The sequence below is a fragment of the Chelonoidis abingdonii genome, chromosome 1 (assembly GCF_003597395.2).
Source record: "Chelonoidis abingdonii isolate Lonesome George chromosome 1, CheloAbing_2.0, whole genome shotgun sequence".
Classification (NCBI taxonomy): Eukaryota; Metazoa; Chordata; order Testudines; family Testudinidae; genus Chelonoidis; species Chelonoidis abingdonii.
The window spans coordinates 366,077,207-366,094,732 of NC_133769.1; the positions used below are offsets into that span (position 1 = coordinate 366,077,207).

The following is a 17,526-nucleotide window of genomic DNA, read 5'->3' on the forward strand; positions in this document are numbered from 1 at the left end:
GGGATGATACTGGGAGACTGGAGTGTCTAAGGAAATTGCCTCTGTGACTTGTGGTTAGCCAGTGGGGGGATACCAAAGTCCTCTTAGTCTGGCTGGTTTGGTTTGCCTTAGAGGTGAAAAAACCCCAGCCTTGGGCTGTGACTGCCCTGTTTAAGCAATTGGTCCTGAATTGGCACTCTCAGTTGGGTCCCACCAGAACCGTATCGTCAGAGCCTAGAACAGGAATGACTCATCACTGCATCTGGCTTAATCAGGCTCTCTGTCGGGGGTGACTCAGCACTGCACAGCCTTGCCTCTGGAAGCCGTTCCCCATTGGAGAGGCCTGCAGTGGGGTGCGAGAGAAGTTTTCCCTGATCTTTCCCATCCCATGGGAAAAGCTTGCCAGGCTGTACCTACGCTGTACTCGTCCTGGGAATAAACACAGGAGTTCATTCTCCAGGCCTCTCCAGCTGGCCCCTTTCACCTGCACCAAGTCAAGTGTCTCTTCAGCACCTCGGAGGGCAGCCCAACCAATCACTGCGACGCTCTCCAGCGCCCCATATTCTTGCAGAGCCACCCAATGCGTTTTCTACTAGCTGCCTGTCAATGCAAGGAAAGGCCTCGTAGCAAAGCCTAAGAGCTCTTGCCAGTGGGAGCAGCCCAAGGCTGGCTTGGCTTTCACTGCAGTATGTTCACCGCTGAAATCTTCTGATGCATTGCCTGGAATGGCCAATGGCATTCTGGAAATGCTGCTTGGCAGCCAAGCTATGTGCATTAGCACAGATGTTGTTCTCTACTGCTGGCAGACAGCAGCTGTAAAGAGGTCAGATATTTCCTTGTTAGAGGCAATCAGAGCTGCCTTCCCAGCTCCTGGACTCCATGGAGCAAGGGTAGCAGCAAGCGCAGTGGGACGGCTGGGACAGCGAGGTCTCCTAGCGGCAGCTGAACGTAACGACAGCACTTTGGGCAATGAGGAATCAAGCCCCCGAAGCAGGCTGCCATGGAAGAAATGGCCCACGACTGGAAACTGGCGTGCGTCACCTTCTCAAGCCATGGCAGAATCCCCTTATCACCATAGCTACTGCCTCTCGGAGAGGTGATGGATCTAGACCAGCAATGGAAGAACCCCTCTGCCGCTGGAGTAAGTGTCTACATTACAGCATTCCAGCATTTCTAGTGTATGCACAGCCTAAGCAGCGGGTCGTTAGAATCACTGAGGCCACTCACTAGGGCAAGACATCGTAAGAGGGGCTTCTGGAGCCAAAGGAAACAGAGGGTATGAAATCTTTGGGAAACCGGAACTGTTGTCAGCAGTGTCTCACCAGCATGCCTGCATCTCGCACACATCCACGTGGCAGGCACTGCAAGAGTGTTACCAGCCCAGCCCCTCATGATCAAAGCCCACAGAAGGATTCCAGCTGCTGGGGAGAGGGAGGGAGCAGGGAGGGAACTAGCTGGGAATTGCGGTGTGGGGCTGGCTCAGTTGCTATGAATGGGATCCGGGTGGTTTTTAAGGGTAAGCAGGATGCAGATGAGAAAGCCCAGCGTGTGCCCCAAGCCCATCCCCTCGTGCTGAACAGAGTCAGAACAAGGTGAACCGGGGGAGATATGAGCCTGGCTTTGATCTGAGTGTGGATCTCGCACCAGTGAAGGGATTCAGAGCCACATGGATAGCTGGAGATTGTGCATAGTCGTGATGTCATGCCCACGTGATGGTCTCTGGGTGTTCTGACGGGTCTCTCAGCATTCCAAGGCTGCCTTGGCCAGGGGGCTCTCCGATTTGACTGCCTTTGGGATGCCCCAAGCGATAGGATCCACAGGATATTCCGGGAGCCCCTCTCGGCCACTGAGCAAGCCCAAGCCAACTGCAGAGGCTGCAAAGCCAGGATCTCTTGTGGCAAGGCCCTGGTGGGCTGCTCCACAACAGCAACTGAGCTGTGGCTACACACTGTGCAGGGGCAGCTTAGGATAGCTGGGAAACCTCCACCACAGGCAGAGAGTGAGGGGCCAGCAGGCAGATCAGTGCTGCACTGGGGTGAAGTTCGCCCCCTGTGAAGCCTAGGCACACCGGATGGGGGAGTCCCCAGCAGCCATAGAGCCACCATAGCTAGCTCCTACATCTGCCTGTCCCATCAGGAGCCATCATCACCTCTGTTGTCCTCTGGCCACGGGGAGGGTGGGAGGGAAGAAGGCCAGCTCCTCTGGCCAAGGGGCACAGAAAGTGCCCCTCCAAAAGTGGCCATTTTTTAAATTCCCATGCACACAAAATCGGATCTCAGGGCAGGATGTTGGCTTCACAAGGCAGAAGGTGGCTCAGAGAGCTCTAATCCCACACAACACCTCCTTCTAGGTTCCGCCAATACAGCGATTCCTCCTCAGCATTTAGTCACCATGTTCTTCCTTTTGACGGGCTTTGCTCTCTGCTCTGTTCAGCCCCACCTCGCCCTCCTGACAAAGCCTGACTCATGCCTCATTGCTGCTTTACACCCGAAAGCAGCTCCCCGTTGGGTGGGTTACACATTGCGATGGGTTTTTGCAATACAGCTCCCTTAACAGTACAGGGGGAAAACACACCAGATCTCTTCCCAAGCTGAAGGACTGTTTCTTAACCCAGTCTGATTCCTAACAGTCAGCACCACTCGCCATTATCTCAAGCTGCTGATGCAAACTCTGGGCACTTCCTCCCTCCCTGATCCGCATCCTACGGCGGAGGGAAAGGGCTGCTTAGCAATCATGCGCCTGCTTCCTGTTCCCTTAAAGTTATATACAGGCCCAAACTGGGACCCCCTCCCCATCACCCAATCAAATGTTGTGCTTGGAGTGGGATGGAGCCGCCTGGATCTGAACCAGCTGTGTTCTGGGGTTTCCTGGACCAGGAGACACAATTTCATTAGCCCAGCCCATCTCACCAAACTCTAGGTTTGCGGCTTCCAGAGCCCCCAGTAGCAGCAGCAGGTTCTGATCTCTCCACACTGATCATGGAGGCAGGGTATGCGATAAAGCAGCAGTAAAGCAGATAGAAACAGCCGGGGGAGGTCTCGCCACCCCACTCGAGGAGGAGGGGCCTGCTGCTCTGCCAAGCGAAAGAGAAGCGCAGGACCACCCATGGCTTCCACTTACGTTAAGTCCTGCTTCCCAAACCTGCAATGGCCCTGACTCTCTACTCCATTCTGTGCACAGCGTTGTACATGAGCATGGGAATCAGGAGCTGGATTCCTCTGCATCTGATCCCAACACAAGCTGACCTGCAAATGGGTCCAACAGAAGTCCTGCAATAAAGCGCCCCTGCTCCTTTGGGAGGGGCGGCTCTGAATCCAGAGCCAGACCCATCCTTGTGACTTGGCTCTCACCAGGGCCTCTGGGACGGCTCATGGCATTTCTAGGAAGGTGGGTTTAGTGCAGTTTGCTCCACAGGGTGCCCGCCAGTGCCAGACCGAGAGAGGGAATGGCCCACGCCTGCTAACAGCCACCCACAACCAGTGCCTCATTTCTGCAGGCTCCATGGGCTCCAGGTGCATGGACAGCAGCCACTGGAGTGAGTGGACGTCACAGAGACTATTCACCTCTTGTGACCCTGACTCATCTCGGGTGACCCAGGCCAGCAGTCCCTGCCTCTCATCTCTTGATCGTATGGTGTCAACCGTAAACTTAAGAACGGAGCAAATGAAGCCACTTCCTGGAAGGGAACCGACCTGGCATGGAAGAGCTGGCCAGGTTCTTCCATGGAAGAAGTGGTATTGCTGGGAAACTGGAGAAGGGACAGCCCTCCCCTCGGCTGCAGGCGCAAAGGCAGTGAGAGGCAGTGCGGTCCTGTGGAGATTGTATTGGAGAGGGAATCAGGAGACTGGCATTCCCTTCCTCGCTCTGCCAACTGAGCCATTGTATAAAAACATATGAACGGCCAGAATGGGTCAGTCCCGTGGTCCTTCCATCCCAGTATCCTGTCTTCCAACAGAGGCCAATGCCGGCTGCTTCAGAGGAAATGAACAGAACAGGCGATCACCAAATGATCAATGACCTGGTTAATGAAGGCTCGAGTCATATGACCATGAGCAAATCACTGTGCCTCAGTTTCCCCTCCCGTCATCTGCCTCATTATTGAGTGTAAGCTCTTTGCAGCAGCGGCCTGTCTCTTTTTACAGCCCCTAGCACAACAGGGCCCTGAGTTTGGTTGCGGGTTCAATGTCCTATCATCATACCAACAACAAGGGCTGCAGGCTGAATGTATCCTGTTGTTAATGTCCCATGAGAACTTCCAGCAGGACGGAAAGCACTAAACATGATGTAAGCTGCTATTGATACTGATGGATGTGAACAGTTTGTAATTACCGACTGATTTATGCCTGTTTGTATGGTCTGGATTACAAACCAAGATTTCAGTGTGAGAGAAAAAAAAACAACTTTTCACTCTGTTATTGGAAAGAGAATAAACAAACCCCTTCTGTCTGAATCCGTCATTGCTCCAGGGCGCGGGAAAGTTAGACTTTCCAAGGGAGTTTGTTTGTAATCAGAAAGTTCTTCGAGAAGCAAGTGGAATTTCCCGGACAGCGAGTTCGCCAGGACTGTTGCTTTTGATCAGTGTCAGAAAACCAGCCACTGAGGCGAGGGTTTTGAGATGTTTTCCCTGTGAGTGCAGTTGACAGCACGTAGCCATTCTGGGGATGTTAGCGTTGCCTTCGGGAATGGAGCGCTTCCATTTGGGCTGGAAACGGACACGTGGCAAATGCCTGCCAGGTCTTTTCCCAGTCTGAGGGTCTCTCTACTTTTGGAACTGGAGGGGGAATTCCTAGCTCAAGGACACACGCTAGCTCTGAGCAAGCTGGCATGCACAGTGCCTTTGGCCCGGGACCTTTCTACTGCACGTACAGATGGACACAGTTAAGAGTCCATCTCTCACACGGGGGGCTAGACACTTACACGGCCCTTATCAGGACTCTTATAATCAAAACTGCATGTCTCTCTAAAAGCTACGCTCCGGTTCAGCCATTATGTATTTGGTTCACTGCAGGAGTCAATGGACTAAATCCTCTGGCGGGAGATATGCAGGCAGTCAGACTGGATGGTCACATGGATCCCTTCTGCCCTTAGCGTCTCTGTGAGGTGTTTCAAGCTGTGGCACCCCAAATCACCCATGAAAATCTTGGCTGTGAGACTGTAGTGGGGTGGTCACCCCGCTTCTGCCTGGAGGAGTAAAAACAGCCCTGGAGAGGGCTGTGGCTGGGGAAAGACTGACTGGGGAAGCAGCTTCAGGGGCTACAGAGGGGCTGCTAGGCTGGAGCTCAAAGAGTCTCTCTCTAGAATTGAGAGGGCTGGGCCTGGCTGCTGGGAGCTGAGCACGGGACCTGGACTGGAGCAGGGCTGGGGGAAGGTCAGAGGAGCTGGGGAGCTCCGGCCTGGAAAACCCCCAGGCTGCAGGCCTTGCTAAAGGCCGGAAAAAGTACTGGGTTGCAGAGGGCAGCCAATGGATAGGCAGAGGCAGCAGGTCCAAACCCTCCTTGCGGATGATGAGTGGCAATTACACTGCAGTCCGCCCCAGTGAGCTAGGGCTAGACGGGGACTGGCAGTAGCCAAGGACTGAGCTGAGGTGGGGATAGGGGGTTCCCCGGGGAGGGGAGACCCAGCGAGACTGTGGGGTACTGCAGGGGACAGAACCCCGAGAGAAGGGGCACCAGGGTCTGGGAGGGACAAGGGGGCCAGCGACAAGGCGAGACACCGGCCTGCAGAGGGCACTCCTGAGTGGAAAGAGCTAATTCCCAGGACGCCCAGCAGGAGGCGCTGCCGGGTGAGTTGTCACCCCGCTACAGAGCCTTACACTACCCAATGGAGCAATGCCTGAACAAGCAGTCAGTTTACAGCAGAGCTTGTGGTTGCAAGTTCCCTTAGCAGACATGACGCTGAACACGCTCCACACCAGCCTACACTGCCTGCTCCCCCCCAGCCAGTTAACAGAGCCTGGGCCAGTCACTGGCTGTGCTGCTGTGGAGGTGTCTGTGGCGTGGGACAGAACCGAAAGCCACCAACTCATTCCACATGGGTCCCCAAGCAAACAGCCTCTGCCCGGGAACAGGCTGAGCCACGGAGCAGAGAGAGAGAGGGTGCCAAAGGGCGTGGGCGAAAGACCAAGGGGAACAAATTGAAAGCACAATGAAGAGGGCTGCCCGGATGCCCCATAATTGGTTTCATTGCTCTCACTGGGCTGGAGCCTGGGGAATAGCTTTTGTTAATGAACGATTTCCTTGAAGAAAGAAAGAATTGCTCAGCGTTATTCTCTCCCTTGTTATTGTTTTCGCCCATCTAGCCACAAGCCACAATCCATACCTCTGACCGTTCGGAGTGGGGAGGGTGTCCTTAAAGGTGCATGCTCAACCTTCTGGTAGTCCATGAAACCACTGGATCATGCTGCCAAGATGCTTAGCAAAATCTTGCTCTGGGTGGCTTGCAGCCAGCTTGCAAGGAGCAATGGCTGGAGGTACCCACAAACCACTGGGTCCTAAAACGATGTCTCTTCTCTTGGTGAAGCCTTGCTAGGAGATTTTATTCCTCAAGCCCATACAAGTCCAGAGATCTGATGGATACCAGTCTCTCTGTCCATGATCGCGTATGCAAGCTGAATGCAGCTGGAGATCTGTGATCCCATCCCTGAACAAGGAAGCAGGAGTTCTTGAATTCTAATCTCAGCTCTAACAGGGACTTGCCCTTGTGACCTCAGATAAGGCACATAACTGCTCTGTGCCTCAGTTTCTCCATGTGGATAATACTGTAATGATGTAGTGTCATGGAGTCATCGGTCCGATGCTCTGGAACTGCTCCAAAAGAAGCCAGTCAGGGCTCAGGTGGACTCTCTGCGGGAAGCGCACAGTGAAGGTGGACGCTGAATGCTCTGAGGTCAGACACAGGAAGGCCGAAGCCACGTAGGGTTTTTGCCCTGGTAACAGTGGCAGCAGCCATAGCTTACGTGCAGGCAGCTGGGCAGCCTCACCTGCCCTGAGCGCCTCCGGAAAAGTCACACACCCAATTCCCACCACCTAGGCATGGGTGCAGTACACAGGGAAACTGAGGTGCACACAATATTAGTACAGGACAGTCAGACTCACATACAACATAACAAAGGGGAAAACCCCACCTCATCACCCCTGGTTAGCGTGTATGTGTCACCGTGCCCTCTCTAGTGCGTGGGTGTCTCACGGCCCTAGATCGCTAACCACTAATGGCCAGATTCTCCTTCAGCTCAAATTGTAGCAACTGATGATTTAAGGGTTTGGTTCCTCCCTGTCACCATGACATTCCAAGGAGCCAGGCTTGTTTCACCTCACTGCAAAGCCCCTGGGTGGTGATGGCTTTTTTACAGTACATCCTTCATCCACAGGGGTGTGAAGCATTAACAGGTGCAGGCTGGGGACATGCTTTGAAGATGGATATTGGTGGTGTTGTTTAATAAAGCAAAGAACAATGTGAGCAGAGTATTGGGAAGGCTCCCCTTAACATTCAATCAATCGGGCTGTCAAACGGCCTCCCGTGGGAAGGAGCAGAAGCTTCGTTGCATTGCATCATTCAGCGCTGGACTGACAATAATCAGGGTCTTGCATCTGTGCAGCGCTTTTCATCCAAGTCGGTCTCAGAGCACTTGCCAAAGGGCTTGTGCCAATGACCGGGAGAAATATCAGAATCGCTTCGACCAGCCCTGGGGCTGCCACGGCGTCTGGGTTCAGTCCGCAGGAGTGGAAGGGAAGAACCGGATAAACCTGACGGGAGTCTCAGGAGTGCCGGGTGCCTCCAAGTATTTAAAAACCAAAACAACAATCTCCCTCTTTCTTCCTTCCTGGGCTGGAGCATAACAGTGTGATGAGCAGTAAGGCGGCTGGGCGTGCGGGAGCGTGTGAAGGACGAGGGAGCTAAGGCGAAGGGATGAGCTTGCACAATGGGAGGTCCACAGTCCTCATATGAGCAGCACCCCTCAGCCTTCAGCTGCTCCTCACCTAGACACTGACTTGGGCCAGGCACTGGGCGACCTGAGGTGGTGGGGAGGGAGTGCTGGGTGCTACCTGTATACTGAGGGCGCTTGGGCCCGTGCCCTTTTACCAGCAACCCCAACGGCTTCTTTCAGATGTTGGACGACACAGAGGAGAGGCCTGAGCCTTGTGGGATGCTAGAGGCAAAGGAACATAGCGACCCTGGAGGTTTTGTTGGAGAGAAAGGGCCTTAGTCATGTCAGGCCGTTTCCTTTCATCCCTGCTGCTCCTAGAAGGCAGGGAAACTGGGTGATTGGCAGCAGATCAAATGCCACAGACTGGTCCCGCATTACTAGCATGGATGAACTGCCCTTGCCACAGACAGGACGAGCCCATATTTGACCATCCCACCCAGTAGCTTCCCCAAATCGCAGCTCTGAAGCAATGTTGGACAATGGGTTTAGTTGGGGATTGGTCCTACTTTGAGCAGAGGGTTGGACTAGATACCTCCTGAGATCCCTTCCAACCCCGATATTCTATGAATGCAACTGTAACTTTGTCTCAGGGAGAGAGACAGAGACACAGGCTCTGCTTGGCCTCCCAGCCAGCATGGGTGGTAGCTCGGGCTAGCCACCTGAGTTCAGACTAAAGGGAGGGCCAGGTGTGGACTCAGGTGGGTAGCCTGTGCCCCAGAGTCCAGACTGCTATTTTTAGCACCTGTCTGTCTAGCCAGGCTGGGAGGCATGCTCTCCTTGCAGACAGACCCGCCCAGACCTTGTGGTCACCTGACATACATCCGTGAAGCACTTAGACATCACAGTGATGCGCAGGGCATGGCAAGCAAGGATGGGCAGATGGCTCCAACCCCTAGATCAGATGCTGGGCACCCTCAAACACTGAGGTATCCTGGGTCTGAAATCTAAGAACATGAGAACAGCCAGAGGGGGTCAGACCAATGGTCCATCTAGCCCAGGATACTGTCTCTGACAGTGGCCAGCACCAGGTGTTTCAGAGGGAATGAACAGAGCAGGGTAATTTCCAGTGATCCATCCTCTGTCATCCAGTCCCAGCTTCTGGCAGTCAAAGGCTAGGGACACCCAGAGCATGAGGCTGGGTCCTGACCATCTTGGCTAATAGCCACTGACAGGCCCTTGAATAGTTTCCATGTAAGACCCAAGGCTACGTAAAATAGGAGCAGAAATTAGCTCAGGTTATTTCTTTACTAATTGGCCTCTCTCTGGCTATGCGGTCGAGTGGCTGAGAAATAAATCCAGCTGGGCAGCCTAAGTCTTCCCCAGAACAGGAAATCACTACCATCGTTTTCGCTCCTGCAAAATCCCTTTGCCGGTTTGTTTTTTCCACCATCACTTTGTGCGTGAGTTGTGCCATAACCTGGAGGGGCTGGGATGTGCGAAGGAATATTAGAAGGCCAAAATGGGTGGTGGTGTTGATGATAATAACAACAACAACTCTCTAGCTCTTCTATAACTACACTTTTCATCTGTGGCTCTCAAAGTGCTTTCTAAGGAGGTCACTATCACTATTTTACAGATGGGGAAACTGAGGCACAAAGTAGAGAAGTGACTTGCCCAAGTGCACGAGTCAGGCCAGAACCAGGGATAGATGCCAAAGCTCCTGAGTCTAGGCCAGAGCACTGTCCCCAGGCCACACTGGCTAGGCTGAGCAGATTGGTGACGAAAGGACATACGATTATGAGTCTCTAAGGATGAGACAAGTGAATATCAAGGAGTGAAAGGAATCGTGTAGGAAGTTCAACAGAGTATAATTTAAAGGGTCTAGGCTGAACAGGTCAGACAGACACCTGACAGGGGTAATGTAGGTTTACTCGGTCCTGCCTCAGTGCAGGGGACTGGACATGATGACTTTGTGCACTCTTTTCAGCAGTGGAATAGCCTCCCAAGGGAAGAGTGGACAAAGGCAGTGGAGAATTAGAGACAGTGCCACGCTAGCCGGAGAGTGGACTGAGTATATGACACCCTTTTCTGCCTCTGAGTCCATTGGGTCAATCTGTGATCAAGTCAAATTCATCCCTGACTCCTCAGACAACAACAGTTCCACACGCTTCCACAGCTGGCCTTGCAGGGCCAGACAGAGTTGCCAGTTCCCCTAACGGCTGTTCACATTCCGTGTGCTAGCTAAGGCATACATGTGCCAGCTGCGGGGTCTGACCTCCTCTCTGACAGTGCCTCAGTGTGTGGCCCTGGGTAGGTCATTTCACTGCTCGGACCCTTGGTTGTCTCAATAAACTGGTTAATACATGTGTCACCCACAGCCTTCTGTTGTCCAGCTGTGTGCTATTGGCCCTATAGTGCTAGGAGATTCTCCTTTAGCTCACGTGGGAGGAGCTTGAGCTTTTTGGAACAGGAAGGCCTGGTTTCTAGCCCAACATTGGTTGCTAAACTCTGAGTCATTATGATGTCCAGTATACTGATGACCATGATGTCCTAGGTGACTGCAAATTTGTTATGCTATTTCATCGGAATCATATGACCATAAGAGTGGCCATACTTGGTCAGACCAATGGTCCATCTAGTCTGGTATCCTGCCTTCCAACAGTAGCCAGTGCCAGGTGCTTCAGAGAGAATGAAGAGAACAAGCAATCCTTGAGTGATCCATCTCCTGTCGTCCACTCCAAGCTTCCGGCAGTCAGAGGCTAGGGACACTCAGAGCATCTGGTTGCATCCCTGATCATCCTGGCTAATAGCCATTGATGGACCTAGCCTCCATGAACTTATCTGATTATTTTTTTTTAACCTACTTACAGTTTTGGCCTTCACAAAGTCCCCTGGCAATGAGTTCCACAGAATGACTGCACTGAGTGAAGAAATACTTCCTTTTGTTTGTTTCACACCTACTGCCTATTAATGTCATTTGGTGACCCCTAGTTCTTGTGTTATGGGAAAGAATAACATTTCCTTATTCACTTTCTCCGCACGTCATGATTTCATAGACCTCTCTCATATCCCCCCCTTAGTCATCTCTTTTCCACACTGAATACTCCCAATCTTATTAATTTCTTCTTATACGGAAGCTGTTCCATACTCCCCATCATTTTTATTGCCCTTCTCTGTACCTTTTTCAATTCCAATAGATCTTTTCTTATCCACATTTAAATTCATCTGCCATTTTATTGCCCAGAAAGTGACTGCCAGGTCCTAGCAGCCTCTAGGTGCATGGGCGGCCAGTGAGGATCCATGTGCCGCCCTCACACCTGCAGATGCTGCCCCCTCAGCTCTCATTGGTTGTGGTTCCCAGCCAATGGGAGCTGCAGAACTGGCACTGGGGCAGGGGCAGTGCGCAGAGCCTCCCTAGCTGCCCATGCACTTAGGGGACGCAAGGACCTGGTGACCACTTCTGGGAGCCGCATGGAGTCAGGGCAGGCTGGGAGCCGGCCTTAGCCCCAGGACCCTGCTGTGCTGCCAAACGGACTTTTAAAGGTCCACTTGACAGTGCCGACTGGAACCGCCAGCCGGTGGAAAACCGGATGCCTGGTAACCCTAGCCACAGTGCTGAAAGAGTCTGTTTCCCTTTGCATTTCACTTCATGGTTTGCGCTACCCACTGCTCCAGACCAGCCATCTCAGCCAAGCACTGGGGACTCTGCCGGGACACTATGACCTCTGTAGGAGTGAAAAAGCCTATGCTTGCAGTGTCCCAGTTGGATCCATCAAGCTTCCTCCTACTGTCAAATTCAATCGGATGAGGTCCTGCAGTAAGAGCACTGGAGCCGCACGTCACCCTGTTATTCTGCTCCAGCAGTGGCAGTACGTTCCCTGGGCCTTGCAGAAACACGCACCCTTCACTGCGGCTTTGCTGGGCAGAAAATGCACGGCGGGCCCTTTCGACAGACGGGATTTTCTGTTTGCAGCCTCAGCCCTTTTCAGACGGAAACAAATGAAGTGCACGGGGAGCTCGAGCTCGAGAATTGCGTTGTGCTGGCAAAAAGGCCACCCAGTGTCAGACTAAACCCCAGACTATCAGTCAGATATTTACGATGCAATTAAAAGCTTTGCTGCTGAATAGACCAGGCAGATGCACTGCAAAATATGACCAGGTATGCTCAGTTAGAATATACCTGCAGTGCAATGCAATGCGCTAAGTGGGTGCTGGTAGAACACACTTGCAGTGGTACTAAATAGACCGGGTATGCTCAGGTAACACACTAGCTGTGCTGCTAATGCATCAGGCACAATCCAGCTCTCTCTTAGAGGCAGATCAGCGGCGGGAGAGGGTGCGGCACTGAATGGGTTAAAAAGCAAACGGCCCAGCCCTCGTTGGCCAGGGGCATGATGTCAGGGGGCGAAATGCAGCATTCCATGAGGCATGCAGACCCGCGGGTAGGAAAGCCGGTACCTGTACTTGTAGGCTGCCGTCTCGTTACCACTGAGAAGCAAGGCAGAAAACAGCATGGTCAAAACCTCTCCAGACAAGGATTAGTAAAAGGTCAGACAATTCCCCATCAATCACACTGACCTATGCCACTGGGACTCCGAATGCGCCACGGATCCAAGAGGCAATCACCGGAGAATAAAAGGCTCTCTGCATGCCCATCCCCAACCCCACATCTGAGCAGCTGGGTTATGCTGACAGTCTCCCCGGAGACAAGGAAGGACACCGGCCACATTTACAAACAGGGAAACTGAGGCACAGAGCGAGCACGGGACTGGCCTGAGGTACCCACAGAAAGTCTGAGACACAGCTGGGAATTGGACTCTGCTTTCCATCCAGTGCCTGAACCACACGGCCCGTCTTCTTTGGAACCCACTCAATGCTAGCCTGGAGCAGCCAGGCCTCTGAGCAGCTCTTGTAACAGGCTGCAGAGGCTTTCCCCTCGAGTCCCAGCTCAGCTCCAGGAGCGGACACAAGCCATTGCTATAGGACAGGGCGGCTGTTCACCGACTTGTACAAAAGGAGCTGCCCAGTCCCCGTTCCCAGTGGGGAGAGGTGTAAAGATCTGCACAGCCTGGGACAGCTGATGGTCCCATGGTACCTGCGGGGGCAAGGGAGAGCCACAGTCAGGGAGCCCTGCGGAGAATGGGCGCTGCAGGAAGCATCTCTTGAAGGACCCATAGTGACAGCACCTGCAGCCCTCTGACTGCCCAACACACTAGTTAACCCCAGCAAGGTATCTGGGCAATCACATTGTCATAACTATAAAGGGAAGGGTAACAACCCTCCTGTGTACAATACTATAAAATCCCTCCTGGCCAGAGACACCAAAATCCTTTTACCTGTAAAGGGTAAAGCTCAAGTAACCTGGATGACACCTCCCAAAGGACCAATAAGGAGACAAGATACTTTCAAATCTTGGTGTGGGGAGGCTTTTGTTTGTGTGCTCTTTGTTTTGGGGACTAGGAGGGACCGAACATCAATCCAGGCTCTCCAAATCTTTCTGAACCAGTCTCTCATATTTCAAACTTGTAAGTAACAGCCAGGCAAGGCATGTTAGGTTTATCTTTGTTTTCTCAACTTGTAAATGTTCCTTTTGCTAAAGGATTTACCGCTGTTTGCTGTAACTTTGAACCTAAGGCTAGAGGGGGTTCCTCTGGGCTCTTTGAATCTGATTACCCTGTAAAGTTATTTTCCATCTTGATTTTAAAGAGATGATTTTACCTTTCTTTCTTTAATTAAAAGCCTTCTTTTTAAGAACCTGATTGATTTTTCCTTGTTTTAAGATTCAGGGGGGTTGGATCGGTGTTCACCAGGGACTTGGTGGAGAAGTCTCCCAAGGCTACCCAGAGAAGAGTTATAGTACTTGGGAGGGAAATATTTTAGGGGGGAGGAAGACAGAGTTTCCCAAGTGACTCATAAATAATTTGGGTGGTGGCAGCAAAACCAGATCTAAGCTGGTTAGTTAAGCTTAGAGGTTCTCATGCGGGTCCCCATATCTGTATCCTAGAGTTCAGACTGGGGAAGGAACCATGACACACATAGACTTCTGGCCTGCTGTGACTGCAGACTTCACCTTGTCTCCCGATTGCCAGTCTCCGACCGTGACTCCAGCCTGGGACTCTCTCTGATCTCTCATTTCTGAACCCGGCCCGACTCTGAACCTGCCTCTAGCGATTTCTCTGACCGCTGCTTATCGCCTACCCCAGCCCAGCTGTGACCGTTAGGCCAGACTGCCTGTACCCCGGTCCCGTAGAAGAGGTCCCCATCAGAAAAGATCACAATTGCACCTACGTTGGCATTCAGCAGAGCTACCAAGGGCCATGTAAGCCTGGGTCGCAAACCTCCCAGTGCTGCACTCATTGAATGAAGTCGGGAGCTGTTTACCACTGACTTCAATAAGAACAGGGACATCTCCCCTCCTCCCCCGCAGATAATCTTGGTGCTCATTATGCAGACGGAGCTTCACTGACACAGCACAGCAAAACGGAGACACTTCTACTGCTTAGGAGCAACTTGCTATTCAAGAAGCTTCCCGATAATGGCATCTCGAGTTAACATGAACACGTAGGACGGAAAAAGGAAAGACGAGAGAAAGGAAAGCCAACAGAGGGATCTGTGGAACCATCGGCCACACCAGGAAAAGGTATTTTTGTATGAACCGGTGCTAGCGAGGACAAGGAGGAAACAATCAAAGGAAGAAGACGACAGCCGTTGAAATACACCCTATCCGCTCCTTTCGGACGCGACAGCCAGCGAGAGGAAGGGTGGGATGCGGCACAATGACGTGACGATCCAGGAGGCAGCACCGACTTTGGACTGTGCAAACCAACCATGGGAATTCGTTCCTAGATCCACGCATGCACGGACACACACACGGTGCATTTCAAAAGAGCCTGGCCATTGTTCAGAAAACAACTGAATGACTGAAAGACGGTTGGTGACCAAAGAGCAGGCAGCGCACACTCTGAAATTAGAGAGCATCCCAGATTCCCAGTGCTACCCCCTGGCCACATACGATCTCTCGGACACTGATATCAGTCTGGTTACTTCAAATACACACTGGGGTTGATGAGCTCAGGGGAATATTAGCATGCAACAGTGGATGGGTCCAGAAACAGCTGCCCAGCGTTGTTCCCTTTAAGAGCCCGGAATGATTCCCCATTGACTTCAATGGGCTTTGATCAGGCCCAGTGTAAATTTCTGGCTGGAGAAAGGTGCTGGATCCACAGCCCTGGAGACCTGAGCTTTCTGCATTCAAGCTCCACTGTGCAACCTGCACTTCTTCCACATCGGCCCCTGCCAACAGGCTCAGCGCTGACCTGGCGGGACCCCTCGCTGGGTGCGGGGGAGGTTGGTCTCCAGCCTCATTCAGACTGGAGCTGACAGAGTGAAAAATTACTCACTTTGTTTTTCCATCTTTACTCGCATTTCTTGGCTGCCAGTGAACCAGAACAAATCTCGGCGCTGAGCCTGCCGGGGCCAGCTGCTGCCGTGGGAACACCTGGCCTTTGGGAACCAGGCGGAGCTCAATGTCTTTTCCATAGGACACTGAAGAACCATCAAATGGAAAGGTTCTACTGGACCCGAAAGGAACTAAAGTGGTGGGCGGTTTTGCAGAGCAGTATGGGCCAGTGTGTAGGGCACTGAGAGTCAGGAGACTTGGGTTTCATTCCTGCTACACTCACCTACCTGCTGGGTGACTTTGGGCAAGTCACGTCCCCGTTCTGTGCCTCAGTTTCCCCCACACCCTTTGTCTTGTCTATTTAGACTGGAAGGCTCTTGGGGAAAGGACTGTCTCTCCCTAGGTGTTTGCCAGCACTTAGTACATATAAGCTGATCATGGCTGAAGCTACTGCAATACTCTCCAAGCCTCATAACTCACAGCCCACTTCATAGCCTGCCTCCACCCCTCCGTCCGCATGCTGCCCTGAGCTGTATCCCCCTGCTTGACAGAGCTTCCCATTCTTCCTCCAGACGTCAATTCACTTTTCCCAGAATGCCCTCCTTCACCCCACGTCTTGTGACTTGTCTGCACAGAGGCACCAGTGACAGCCAGGAGTTATCAGCTCCTGGGAACGGCCTCCTCCTGCTAGGCCTTCCCAAGTCCTAGAGACGCTCTCCACCACTGGGGAAGCCGGCCAGGATGAGAAGCAGCCAGGTGAGGAGGACAAGGGGAAGAGAGACGGATGAAGGGATCTATGCCACGTGGAAGGCACATGGGAGGCTGTTACAGATCTGGCTCTGATAAGATTTCCTCCCCCACGCCAACACATGGAAGGCTGTTACAAGCCTGCTCTGTTCGGGTGCTGCATGCTAGGAGGCCTGTGAGATAGAGAGGAAAGAGTTAACAGAGGGGTGAGGAGAGGAGGGGAATGTGACCAGCTGGGCCGAGCACAGGTCTGGGAGCCAGGATCCAGCCTCTGACAATGACTCATATCTCTGACCTGAGGCAGACGCTGAACTGCTCTGCCTTGCTTTCCCACATCTGTCAAACAGGGATAATTTTATAACCCCCCTCCCATCACAGGGAGTGTTATTTAGCTAACGCGGGGGAAGGCTTTGCTTGCATCAAGCGCCGAATGAGTGGTGCAGAGTGTGATTAAACACACATGGGACAAAATGGCCAGAGAAATCCTCAATGGAAGGCACAAGAGATCACTTGAGACAGGAGGGCTCACACTTGCGTGTCTCAGCAATTCCTTTCCAAGAAGCAGGCAATAAGACCAGGACTGAAAAAAAAACCTTTTCATATGGACTTCACCTTCAACACTGCTCCATCATGGACCCTCCATGGCTGCCCCCAGTTCTGTGCTGTAGGATAGTCAACCCAACTGGTTCCTGAGTCAAAACAGTGACGAGCGCGTCTTGGTCATCGTTGATCTATCCTGAGCAGCTCGCCGCTAGCACCTGTGTATTTCTGACTTTGACAAGAACATGCACTTTGCTCCAGTCCGCTTTTCTTTTCTATTACAACAGCCCTTAAGTCTTGTCCGGCGCAGCACGAAACCCCCCGCCAATGGAATACGGGGCAGTGGTGCACGCAGTGAGGGGCCCGGTGTGTCTGCGGATGGTTGGTGAAAAGTGCCAGAGAAAGAGCCCTGCAGAGTGGAGAGAGAACGCATGGTGGGTAGCAGCAGGGTGAGTGTCCCATATGTTGCCCCAGCCAATGTGTCTCAGCTGGGAGCCCAGCCCCAGCAGCTGCCAACCTCTCCAGGGGAATCCCGAGCCTCCTTAATGCCCACTAATGGCGCACCTTGCCAGGCTAGGCCCTCGGCCAGAATGTTCTACCTCTAGGGCAGAGGGGTGGGGACCATTAATGCCAATAAGCCACTTTCACACCCTCCCAATCCTGGGGCCAGTCTGGCTGCCCAGGGGTTTTGGCAACTGGAGATCACCAGAGTATGGGGCTGGACATGCCCCCACCCTTCTACCAGTCGCACCTCTGTTCCAGCAGTGAGGACCAGTGAGACAGGAGCTACCTGTGCATTACCCAAGGATTCTCCTGCACTGGGGTCAGGCTTACACTGCACTCCCAGAACAGTGGAGCTGGGGTTTGGCCTCAAGCTGCTGTCTCCAGTGACTATCCGTGTGACATGCTGCTAATCGGGGAGTTCCCCAAGTCAACAGCTTCCTCTCTTAACCCAGCCACCTGGGGAAGGAGGTGCAGTGAGAGCAGCTGTGCATTA

The 17,526-nt window shown here is 52.8% G+C and overlaps 1 protein-coding gene across 3 annotated transcripts in view; it reads right to left on the reverse strand.

Moving 5' to 3' along the window:
- Positions 1-17,526, reverse strand: part of ARRB1 (arrestin beta 1) — a 203,998-nt gene that overhangs the window by 119,906 nt on the left and 66,566 nt on the right. For 2 of the 3 annotated variants that reach the window (XM_075061837.1, XM_075061836.1), the window contains exon 2: positions 12,302-12,331. The exons of the other annotated variant lie outside the window; for it this stretch is intronic. In XM_075061837.1, the coding sequence (XP_074917938.1) occupies positions 12,302-12,331 (30 nt within the window). The remainder of the gene's footprint in view (positions 1-12,301; positions 12,332-17,526) is intronic. 3 annotated transcript variants of the gene reach the window in all.